Genomic DNA, 12,461 nt, shown 5'->3' on the forward strand with positions numbered 1-12,461 from the left:
GAATGGCCCCCGCTGCCTTGGCCCTGGCCCAGGCCGGCCAGGAGCCAATGTACAATTTTGTGGTGGCCATTTATGCTGAAACACATTCAGTCTTAGCTCCAACAAGGCTGTCTGGAAACAGCGAGGGAGCAGCCCCTACCGCATCTGCCCCGCCTCCTGGGTGCATGCTGGGGAGGTGTCACCCTTTGTGAGGAATGAAGAACTGCACCATCGCCTGGAAATGGCCAGCAAATGGCCCTTGCTTACTTCACATATCTAGCTTGATGGGCTCCGGGGGAGGGGTTTCAGCAGACTCTTCCAGTGGACCATGCCTTGGCGCTTGCCCCGGTCCCACCCGCTTCTGCCAGAGACCCTCAGATCTGTCCCACTCCTGTCCAGGCCCCCACAGGCACCCTTGACGCGAACGATGTAGAGTTGGCCATGCCCACCCAGTAGGCCACACCCACTCCAGCCATGCCCACCCAGTAGGCCACATCCACCCTGGCCACACCTACCTGGCCCCCCAAAGACAACTGCAATGCTGATGCGGCCCTCAGTGAAACTGAGTTTGACACCCCTGCCTTAGAAAGAGTAGAGAAGAGCAACAGAAGATGGTAAGAGCTCTGGAGGCTAAGTCGTAAGATGAAGGGCGAAGGGAGCTAGGTATGTTTAGCCTCATGAACAAAGAGAAGGCTAGGAAGACATGACAGGCATCTTACAATCCTTGAAGGGCTGACACAGGAAAGAGGATGTCAATTTATTCTCCAAAGCACCTGAGGGCAGGACAAGAAAGCAATGGGTGGAAGCTCATCGGAGGAGATCAAACCTGAAAACAAGAAGGGATTTCCTAAGAGTGAGAATAATTAATCAATAGAACAGCTTGCCTTCCGGAGTTGTGGATGCTCCATTGCTGGAGGTTGTCAAGAAAAGTTTGGACTAGAAGACCTCCACGGTCCCTTCCAGCTGTGTATTTCTATGATTAAGACTAAAAGACTTAACAGATTTTTCAGTTCTGCTGGTTGGTTTTTACACCAATGAATTCATAATTCCCAGTCTTTTCCCTGGCTTCTATCTCTAGTTCCTTTCCTTCATCTGCTCCATGCCCTTAGCTTAATTTTGTTGCCCATCCCGAGGCTGGAGAGGTTTCTAATTTAGCAGCCGGAGGCATCTCCTTGCCTCTAGCTCCCACTGGTGGATCATGCAGTAAGCAAAAGAAGAGATGGGGACAGACACCACCATCCATGCAGAGAAAATGCAGATAATCTCTCTTTCTCCCTTAGGGCGACTCAGGTGGCCCGCTGGTTTGCCTGGAGAATGGCAGATGGTTCCAGGCTGGGGTTATGAGCTCCTCGCTGAGTTGTACCCAATTCTACGGTCCCACCCTCCTGACGGACACGAGAGCCTACGCCAATTGGATCCAGCATCATGTTGAAGGGGCCTCTTTCGCCAATCAGATTGAGCCCATACCCAACACCACTGACAGTTACATGTGCACAGGTAGGCGTCTTCGCAGCTCACTTCTGTGAATACCTTCATTGACAACCCATCTGTCCAAAGCCTTGCTTCAGGATTCTGCTGACATTCCATACTGCTCCATCTTCGCCTTCTGATCCAGTTTCAGTTCAGCCTCTCTCTCTCTCTCTCTCTCTTTTTTCAGAATAGGAAAGGTCTTAATTCAAGTCAGCTGTGGATGCCAGATAACCTTCTAAGCCTGTTTGCATTGCCAAGGCTTAAACCAGGGGTGTTAAACTGCCGGCCCGTGGGCTGGTTTCATCATACTGGAGCTGTGCCTACCCCGGTTTCATCATACTGGAGCCGCGCCCACCCCATTGCCGGCAATGGTGAAAAAGCTCCGATACGTTGCGCAATGTCACGTGACATCGGGAGTTTGACATGTCTGGCTTAAACCAAAGATCTGCAAGTTTGCTTTTGCAATAAATATCAGCTATCAGCCCAAAACAGAAGCAATGGTGCTTACCTTGGCAACCTGAAGAGGTGTGAACTCCAACTCCCGGAATTCTCCAGCCAGCCGTGTTGAAGTCCAGACTTCTTAAAATGGCTGAGGTTGAGAAACACTGCTCCAAACTAGTCACCGGTTCTGTGTAATGGCTGTCATCTTGTAAAGCAGCGTTTCTCAACCATAGTAAATTTAAGATCTGGATTTCAACTCCCAGAATACTCCAGAGAATTCTGGGCATTGAAGTCCAGACATCTTGAGGTTGCCAAGGTTGAGGAAAACTGATCTACATTCTAATCTTAATTTAAGACCCATTTAGCGCACCAGAGGGAAGAAGGATCGACAGCCCTTCTTACGTTGAACTACAATCTCTACCCCTACTGACAGTGTTCCCTGGGATCACATTCGGAAGGCCATAGGATTCTCATCGGAACATTGCTTCTTATCTGGCCTATCACGGTTTAAAGCTGGTTATCAGCACCTTTGGACATGATGGGAATTATATGGCTTATCTATTCATCTAAGCATCCAAAGGCCACATCCTGGAGGATGTGTAATAGTTTCTTCCATGTGGAATAGTAACATTTTGGATGTGTGTGGGTTGAAAACTAGAAAAATGTTTTCCCTTTCACAGTGGCTCCATGGGCCTCTTCTGCTTCGTATTTTATTGTCCCCTTCCCTACACTGTGAAAATCGTTAGTGTTACCAGGCTGCGTTGTTTGGAGGTATTTGGGGTTCATATGACTGGCACACCCTGCAACATGGAAGAGGTGCTGATGGAAGTAGTTATCTTTGGAGGCATGAGATGAAGTGATACCTTATGCTACAGGTGGTCCTCATTTTACGCCCATTTGTTTAGTGACCGTTTGAAGTTACAATGTCATTGAAAAAGTGACCTATGACCATTTTTCACACTTATGACCATTGCAACATCCCCGTAGCCACAAGATCAAATTTTGGACTCTTGGCTACTGGCAAGAACTTGAGATGGTTGCAGGATCCCAGGGTCACTGTATGCGAAGCAAACACTGACAAGCAAAGTCAATGTGGAAGCCAGAATAATGTTATTAACTGAAGAACTGCAGTCATTCCCTTAACTGTAGCAAGAAAGGCCATAAAACGAGGCAAAACTCGCTTAACATCTCTCTTGCTTAGCAACAGAAATTCTGGGCTGACTTGTGGACATAAGTTGAGGACTACCTGTGTTCTTTATTGATCTCCAGGCTGTGGGGTCCTGAAACAGGAGAACAAACAATGGCCTTGGTATACAAGCCTACGGTATCAAGGAAAGCATGTCTGTGGAGGCACTTTAATTGGTGAAGACCAGGTGCTGACTGCTGCCCAGTGCTTCATTGGGTGAGTACTTAGTAATAGTAATAGTAGTAAAGTTGGAAGGGACCTTGGAGGTCATCTAATCCAACCCCCTGCTCAGGCAGGAAACCCTACACCATTTCGGATAAATGGCTGTCCAGTCTCTTCTTAAAAACTTCCAGTGTTGGAGCATTTACTGCTTCTGGAGGCAGTCTGTTCCACTGATTAATTGTTCTCACTGTCAGGAAGTTTCTCCTTAGTTCTAGGTTGCTTCTCTCCTTGATTAGTTTCCACCCGTTGCTTCTTGTCCTGCCTTCAGGTGCTTTGGAAAATAGCTTAATTCCCTCTTCTTTATGGCAGCCCCTGAGATATTGGAATACTGCTATCATGTCCCCCCTTGTCCTTCTCTTCGTTAAACTAGACATACCCAATTCTAGCAACTGTTCCTTATGTTTTAGTCTTCAGTCCCCTAATCATCTTTGTTGCTCTTCTCTGTACCCTTTCTAGAGTCTCAACATCTTTTTTACATCGTGGTGAGCAAAACTGGATGCAGTATTCCAAGTGTGGCCTTACCAAGGCATTGTAGAGTGGTATTAATACTTCACGTGATTTTGATTCTATCCCTCTGTTAATGCAGCCTAGCACTGTGTTGGCCTTTTTGGCAGCTGCAGCACACTGCTGGCTCATATTTAGGTGATTGTCTACTAGGACTCCGAGGTCCCTCTCACAGTTACTGCTATTAAGCATGGTGCCACCTATGCTGTACTTGTGCATTTGGTTTTTCTTGCCTAAATGTCAGGTAGCCTCTGAGTAGGGAAGAGCCCATATTGGTCAATATCCACATTCATCTCACTGACTTTGGATTAGATCTGAGAACTTCTTTTCAGCTAATGGTGTCCTTTGAATGTTCTCAAGCTTAGCTAAGCTGACCCATTCATTTCTCTGTATCATAAAGATGAATGAATCTGGCACCAAGCCTCAGCCATGGATGGTGACTATTTATTTATTTGTATCCTGCCTTTATTATTTTTATAAATAACTCAAGGTGGCAAATATATTCAGCATGTCTTCACTCTCCTATTTTCCCCCAGCAACAATCCTGCGAAGTAGGTTGGGCTAAGAGAGAATGACAGGCTCAAAGTGACCCAGCTGGCTTTCATGGCTAAGGCAGAACTAGAATTCACCGTCTCCCAATTGCTAGCCTGGTGCCTTAATCACTAGACTAAACTGACTGTGATAAAATCTCAACTCCCAGAATTTTTGGCCTGACTTTACAAAAATCAGGACATCTGGAAACCTCCTCTTTATATTAAGTCAAACCCCAAAAGTTCTTACAGATAATTCTTGACTTACGACCATTTGTTTAATGACCGTCCAAGTTACAACGGTGCTGGAAAATGTGACATGACCAGGCCTCCTATTCATGATCATTGCAATGTCCCCATGATTACATGATCAAAATTTGGCAACCAGCACGTAGTTACAGTGGTTGCATAATCCTAGAATCATGTGATCACCATTTGTGACCTTTCCATGTGCTTCCAGCAAACAAACTCAATGGGGGAAGCCAAATTTGTCAACAACTGCATGATTCACTTAACAACCACATATAGGTAGTACCATACCGTATGCTCAACAGTAGCAACTGTGAGAGGGATTTCGGAATCCTAGTGGACAATTACTTAAATATGACCCAGCAATGTGCTGCAGCTGCCAAAAAAGCCAACTCAGCGCTAGGCTACATTAACAGAGGGATAGAATCAAGATCCCCTGAAGTGTTAATACCACTTTACAATGCCTTGGTAAGGCCACACTTGGAATACTGCATCCAGTTTTGGTCATCACGATGTAAAAAGATGTTGAGTCTCTAGAAAGAGTGCAGAGAAGAGCAGCAAAGATGATCAGGCGACTGGAGGCTAAAACATATAAGGAACCGTTGCTGGAATTGGGTATGTCTAGTTTAATGAACAGAAGGACGAGGGGGGACATGATAGCAGTGTTCCAATATCTCAGGGGCTGCCACAAAGAAGAGGGAGTCAAGCTATTCTCCCAAGCATCCAACAGGCAGATCAAGAAACAACGGATGTAAACTAATCAGTTAGAACAGTGGTTCTCAACCTGTGGGTCGGGACCCCATTTGGGGTCGAACGACCATTTCATGGGGGTCGCCAAACAACGCAGTCCGCCATTTTTTCCCCTTTTCCTTAGCTGTGCTACTCCCTTTTATTCTATTGGTTTTGAAAGCCAATAGAATAGACTCTCTTGAATAGAGTCTAATTCTATTGGCTTTCAAAAGCCAATAGGAATTGTCCAGGCTGTCTCTGCCCTGCTGAGCCCGCCAAAAGTCCCATTCTGCAAACGGTGCTGCACCAGTTGAGTAGTCCTCGACTTACGACCGGTTGAGTAGTCCTCGACTTACGACCGGTTGGGGGTTGCGGCGTTAAAAAGGTTGAGAACCACTGAGTTAGAACAATTAATCAGTGGAACAACTTGTCTCCAGAAGCGGTGAATGCTCCAACATTGGAAGTTTTTAAGAAGAGACTGGACAGCCATTTGTCTGAAATGGGATAGGCCTAGGGCTTCCTGCCTGAGCAGGGGGTTGGACCAGAAGACCTTCATGGTCTCTTCCAACTCTGTCATTTTATTCTATTTTATATTCACTTAAGGACTGTGGCAATAAAGGTTTTAAATGTGGATGTGACTCACTTAACGTCTGCATTGTTTAGCGATAGAAGCTCCAGTCCCAATTGTCATAAATTGAGGACCACCTGTACTCAATCCAACCTAATTGCACAGACTTCCTTTCTTGTTTTTCTTGGGCATCATTTTTTTCCCCTTTTGCCTCATGTTTTCCAGCCGCCAGGAACCCGAAGAGTGGGAGGTGTTTCTGGGAGAGCAGCTGGACGGAGGGAATCAAATGTGGCAAGAGAAGAGAACTGTCCAAAACATTGAGCTACACGGTCTCTACATCAACATGATGGAAGGTTATGACATTGCGATAGTCACCCTGGAACAACCTGTGGTGTTCAACGACAGCATCCGGGCCATTTGTGCTCCCTATGCTGCCCACCAGTTCCCCTTTGGCTCTACTTGCTGGACCCGCGGGCGGAGAGTTGGTATGTTGTAGATCAGCACGACGGGGAGAGCGGGATGGATTTTTCATCCAGGATAGGCTTTTAATAGAACTTGTAATCTGCCAACTGACTCAGATACAAGATAAGGAGAAAAAGAGAGGTTGCTCACAACTCAGGATGCTGCCTGATGTTGACGAGATCTGTGGCGCTTTGCAGGGGAAAGAGGGAAGGAGAAAAGGGTGGAGTTGGGGTAACTGAATGGAGCTGAGCGTTTACTAGCTGGATGCCCTTCCTGATACCTATGCAGATATTTTCTCTTTGCACCCAGAGAGAGAGAGAAATATCAGCCGCTACCTAGGATTGAACTCACTGCCTCCTGATTGTGAGGCAGGAGCTCCACCTCTAGGCCAGTGATGGCGAACCTTTTAGAGACGGAGTGCCCAAACTGCAACCCAAAACCCACTTATGCATCGCCAGGTGCCGGGTGGGTATGGCCCATTGGCTGGGCGTGACTGCAGTGGTAATGGCAGACTGGGTGGGACTAAAAAGTTCAATCAATCCATTCCAACTTTGCAAGATCTTTTTTTTTCCCCACGAGAAGTTGAAATTGACTGATTGGACCTTTTTTTTTTTTTTTGCACATGGCGGTGGAGCCCTAAAGGTTTTATAAAACCCAGCTGCTACAAATTTTCATTTATTTTATGAGTAATGAATTTGTTTATAAACTTATGATGTTAAAGTTTGAAGAGAGTTAAGGGTTAGTATGATTTTGGTTTTTGTATAATTATTAAACTTAAATAGATTATGTTTAGTATATTTGTATAACCCTGTACTTAGCTCTGGGAAGTCAGGGGGGTGGGGGAGGGGGGTGGGGGAGGGGGGTGGGGGGAAGGATGGGTTGAAATTTTAGTAATTCAGATAAGTAGAAATAGTTTTTATTGTATATAATATTGAGGTTTCAATTTGGAGAGAATTGCTCGGGCATTTCCCCCGGACCGCATCCGGAATGAGAGGATAGAAGAAGGTGAGAAGTAAGTAGGAAGGTGGAGGAGAGGGGATGAGGGAGAAAGAGAAAGAGAAAGAAGAGGGAAAGAGGCAGGTTGGTTAGAGGGTGGATGCGGTTTGGGGGGAAATGGGTGAGCAATACCGAAAATGGTGTGTATTAATTTGTTTTATTTTTTATCTGAAGTATTTTTAAGATTGTATTGTATTTTAAAATTGAAAATAAAATTTTTTTACAAAAAAAAACCCAGCTGAAGGCCTAGGACTGAGGCGATGGCACGCGTGCCCACAGAGAGGGCTCTGAGTGCCACCTCTGGCACCCGTGCCACAGGTTCGCCACCACTGCTCTAGGCCATCACGCTGCTCGTGTAGAATTACTCCCGCTATTCAACAATATTGTTCCCTCTTTATCCAGATGATCATGGGAAGCCAGGTCCTCTGGAAAGTGTGGAGGTGAAGATCCTTGGCCCAAAGAATTGCAACTGCCGCTACAATGTGAGCAGCCAGCCTGGGAATGAAATTCCCATCGTATCCGAGATGATCTGTGCAGCACCACATAATAGAACCCTGCTTTGTGAGGTAAGAAATGACCATGTCTCAACTTAGAGATGATCATAAATGATATAGGTGAAAAAAAGGGAGCTGGGTTATTTCTCTAAAACTGAATTGTCCAGGTTTTTTTTTTCTTGTATGATTCCATTCATTAAGAGTTTTAATGCAATAAAAAAATTCTACTTTAGGTCTTTTCACATTTCCCAACAGTGGCACCTTTTGACAGATTTGGTAACATCCCCACATCTACCTGAGTGCTGAACTCATTTTCTGCAAAAAGGAAGTGAATGGGGGCCCCAGCCAAGCTGTTTCTTATTTTCAGTCCCTTCTTAAAGTAAGAAACAGCTTGTCTGGGGCCCTCATGGATTTTTTTCTGCACCCCATTGTGGAAAAATGAACTTTTTTTTTTTTTTTTTTGCTAGACACCAGTGGTTTTTCCTCATTCTCCTGCATGGATTTCCATTGAATAAGGAGCAGAAATGCTCGTTTCAGTGCAGCCTTTACAGAATTTTGAATTTCCCTTGAATCCCAAATTCTAAATTTCTCCTCAGAGTGAAATTTGTTTTTCTACTATTGAAGTGAATTCAGGAGTACTCTGGGATTAGCCAGTGATATAGCAGCTGTTGTGTGTACTATGAAAAGACACCACCACCAAAATAAAGTTTCCATCAGATGCTGTGGCTTAGAATCAACGGAATCAGAGTGAGGATCTTCACCCTGACCACCCCCACAAACACTAGTGACAAGCAGCACAATGCCAGAAGATGGAATTTATGCAAACACCGGCCTCTTTTGTTGGGGGGGGGGGACTTGAGAATTCTGGATTCTCCCTGAAAAAAAAAATGAGAGGACCAAATATATTTGATTTGGATTCTCATATGTTTTAAAACTTAACACTTGATTTAAATGTGGCCTGTTTTGTTAGAAGTTTCAGAGGTAAATTATGTTGAAAATGGTGCACTTAAACATTTGTGGGAACTTTTTTATGCAAATTGACCCTGCTTGGGGTAGACTATTTCCTAACTCCCGGGAAATTAGAATTCCTTGCCACAGTAAAAGGGCACCCCAAACATTGATTAGTTAAATAACTGTTATTTACCTATTATTAACTGAAGCACTGATATTCCCCAAGGGATAAAGCAAAAATATTTTTTTCACAATGGAGCTGTCCGCCATCTGTGGTGCTGAAATGTTCAATGCAGGGTTGGTTCTAAGGCTGTGACTAGCTTTACATTTCAAAGTGCTTTTTATTTTTTTTGTTTGTCAAGTACCCCTGCCTAAAATCTCTCTCATTCCCCTACTCACAATTTCAGTTGTTGTCTGTTCATGCATACCTTTTTGATGGAACAGAAACAACATCCTACAATCCAAAATGCCATAAGCCATAAGCCAACAAACAAGTTGTTTCTTTGGCCGTTTCCCAGCTTTAGTCCAATATACAGTTCTTTATGTTGATTGGAATGAAACCCAGACGTTCTGTCTCAGATCTTTTCTTAATTTAAGTCAATGAAACTCAAAATGCAACCTAGGAATTTTCATCCATTTTGCCATATATAAAAGACACTGCAGAGGTACTATTGTAGATAGTAACGTTAATGGAGCTCTTAAGCAAAATAGCATCTAGCTCAGTGGTTCTCAACTTTTTAATGCCGTGACCCCCAACCGGTCGTAAGTCGAGGACTACTCAACCGGTCGTAAGTCAAGGACTACTCAACTGGTGCAGCACCGTTTGCAGAATGGGACTTTTGGCGGGCTCAGCAGGGCAGAGACAGCCTGGACAATTCCTATTGGCTTTTGAAAGCCAATAGAATTAGACTCTATTCAAGAGAGTCTATTCTATTGGCTTTCAAAAGCTAATAGAATAAAAGGGAGTAGCACAGCTAAGGAAAAGGGGGGAAAAAATGGCGGACTGCGTTGTTTGGCGACCCCCGTGAAATGGTCGTTCGACCCCAAATGGGGTCCCGACCCACAGGTTGAGAACCATTGATCTAGCTGATCTTATCTAGTCATGTAAGGTAAACAGGGTTGGACCTAGCTAGGTGACTGGTGGGAGACCACCAGGGAATACCAGTAAGTTATTATGGAAAATTGAAAAAAATACCACAGAATAAAGCAGAATAAATGATCCCAAGTCTTATTTTACACAGACTTAGATTTTTTGAACATTGTAAGTAGAGGTTATATTTGAGACTAATAATAAAGGACAACTGAATTATGATTTGCAACTACTGGTATTGTGTTTTCTAGAATCAATATTCAGATAACCCAAATAGCGTTGCTTATTTCTGCTTGCATTATCTCTGCCTTATGATTTGGAAATGTTGCCCCACAGCTTCCCATTTTGGTTCTTGTTGGCTAGAGATGGTAATCTTTCTAATCTTGAATCTCTAGGTAAGCCCCGGAGACCCCTTGGTTTGCAGCCACAATGGGGTGTGGTTCTTGGCCGGAATTTCCAGCTTTGGAAATGGATGTGGAACTATAATTCGTCCAGGGGTTTTCACACCAGTCCAGAACTACGAAGAGTGGATCATGAAGGCTGCCTGGTCCGCATACTACAATGTGCAAAAGCCCCCTCTACCAAAGGCCACAGATGAAGAGACTTGCTTCAAAGTGTAGCTTTCTTGTTAACATCTAGCAAACTCATGAATCAGGATTTCTCTTACGGTGAACGATTGAAAAGCAAACTTTTGCTTCATCTTATGATCCGTATATACCTCTGTCTTGAAGCAATTTGAATCTTGGTATAATAATCCAACAAGCCAGAGAAATTCTCTAGTCAACATTGCATTCAATTTACTTATGTTTCTCAACTGTGGCAACTTTTAAGATGTATGGACTTCAACTCCCACAATTCCATGTCACGCATCTTAAAGCTACCAGTTGAGAAGCACTGTCTTAGACACCCTGTTCATACAGTTACATTTCTCATTTCATTATTTTTTTTAGTCTGTGGTTCTCCAAGCCTGATTCTAAAATAAAAAAAAAAATTATTTCCTTTTTTCCACCTCAAACTATGCCCGGGACTAAACTGACCCAAACTGACTTGCCCAGTTTTTATACTCCCAAAAATCCATTTTCAAAGGCTGTGAAACTTATATAGTCAATATGTCATGCTCTTCTTTTATCATTTTCTAAAAAAAACCAGACCACACATACCAAGTGACCTGTGTACTAAATCTGAGCTTTCTAGTGTAAGTAGAGTCTTGCCAATTAGTTACAGACAGCCCTATACTATTTACATTTTGTTTCAGTGACTATGAGTCTAGTATTTCAGTAGAATTAATAGACAAGAGGATTGAGACTGACATACTTCCCTCAATGCATTAAACCATGATATGGCTTGTTTCCTTCAGCATTAAGTATTCTACAAACTTAACTGCTGTGGTTTTTGGCTTAGCTTTTTAAAGAAACCCTAAGGGTGGTTTATTATACTGTGTATACCATGGTTATATATAAACTTTTGTACCATGAGCCCAGACTACAGCTTCCTTGGCATCTGTAGCCAAGCCAGGAATCAAGGTTTCTTACCCTACTCTTGCTTCCTTCGAGCCTCAGCACTTCACTACAAATCATCTTCATTTTGAAAGCAGGATGTGGGCAGAATCTTGGGTTTTTCTTCTAAATTAAAGGCATCCAAGCTAATTTTGAGGGTTTTTTTCTCCCAAGATGATAAAACTGACATGGATTTGTTGGTGTATTTACTTTCAATGTTCTATTTAATGAAGTAAGTTATTTAAACATTTCTAAACAAATCTAATTATTTGTACATAGTAATGTTGCTGATTGTATAGGTTTTAATTGTTGAGAACCAGCATCTTGTACTCTAGAAAGCATTTGGTTGTTCATCTTTTGTCTTTTTAAAACGTCTTCTCCCCCATACTGATTTATAATATGCTGTACTTTTCTGCCTCTGTGTGTAGATATATTTATATTTGATAACATGTATTTATTATATTTGGTTTTTCTATTAAGTTACTGTGAACATTTGTTTGAAAAAATGGGATATAAATAATAATAAAAGCAAGGCAAGCATTACCGTTGTTTGTAGCACAATATTGCCAGAATGATAATATTATATAGAGAGTCCTTAAGACCATAATTGAATTAGAGTTATAAGTTGTGGTCATTAAGTAGGTCACCATGTGACTGGGCCTGATTTTATGCCATGTTTTCAGGCAGTCCTTAAGTAGTGGACTGCACCAGGCATTGGGGACCCTTGTATTAATGGGAGCCAGCACACACACACACACACCTCTACTTATTATCATCTAATCCAGGGGTGTCAAACTCAATTTCATTGAGGGCCGCATCAGCATTGTGGTTGCCCTCAGGGGGCCAGGTGGGGTGTGGCCAGGGTGGGTGTGGCCTACTGGGTAGGTGTGGCCAGCTCTACATCGTTCGCGTCAAGGGTGCCTGTGGGGGCCTGGGCAGGAGTGGGACAGATCTGAGGGTCTCTGGCAGAAGGGGCTGGGACCGGGGCAAGTGCCAAGGCATGGTCCACTGGAGGAGCCTCACTGTTCCTCTCAGGCCATGCAGGGGGGAGCTTATGAAGCTAAAACTGAATGCATTTCAGCATGGATGGCCAC

General features: G+C 43.7%; 1 protein-coding gene across 1 annotated transcript in view; it reads left to right on the forward strand.

Moving 5' to 3' along the window:
- Nucleotides 1-11,907, forward strand: part of PRSS53 (serine protease 53) — a 28,877-nt gene extending 16,970 nt beyond the window's left edge. Inside the window, exons 6-10 of the mRNA XM_039330353.1 lie at nt 1,260-1,476; nt 3,160-3,292; nt 6,104-6,363; nt 7,739-7,902; nt 10,267-11,907. Coding sequence (XP_039186287.1) covers nt 1,260-1,476; nt 3,160-3,292; nt 6,104-6,363; nt 7,739-7,902; nt 10,267-10,491 — 999 coding nt within the window. The 3' untranslated portion in view covers nt 10,492-11,907. The remainder of the gene's footprint in view (nt 1-1,259; nt 1,477-3,159; nt 3,293-6,103; nt 6,364-7,738; nt 7,903-10,266) is intronic.
- The last annotated feature ends 554 nt before the right edge of the window (nt 11,908-12,461 follow it).

The sequence above is a fragment of the Crotalus tigris genome, unplaced genomic scaffold (genome assembly GCF_016545835.1).
Source record: "Crotalus tigris isolate CLP2741 ecotype Arizona unplaced genomic scaffold, ASM1654583v1 scf7180000024427.8105951120:4207309, whole genome shotgun sequence".
Classification (NCBI taxonomy): Eukaryota; Metazoa; Chordata; class Lepidosauria; order Squamata; family Viperidae; genus Crotalus; species Crotalus tigris.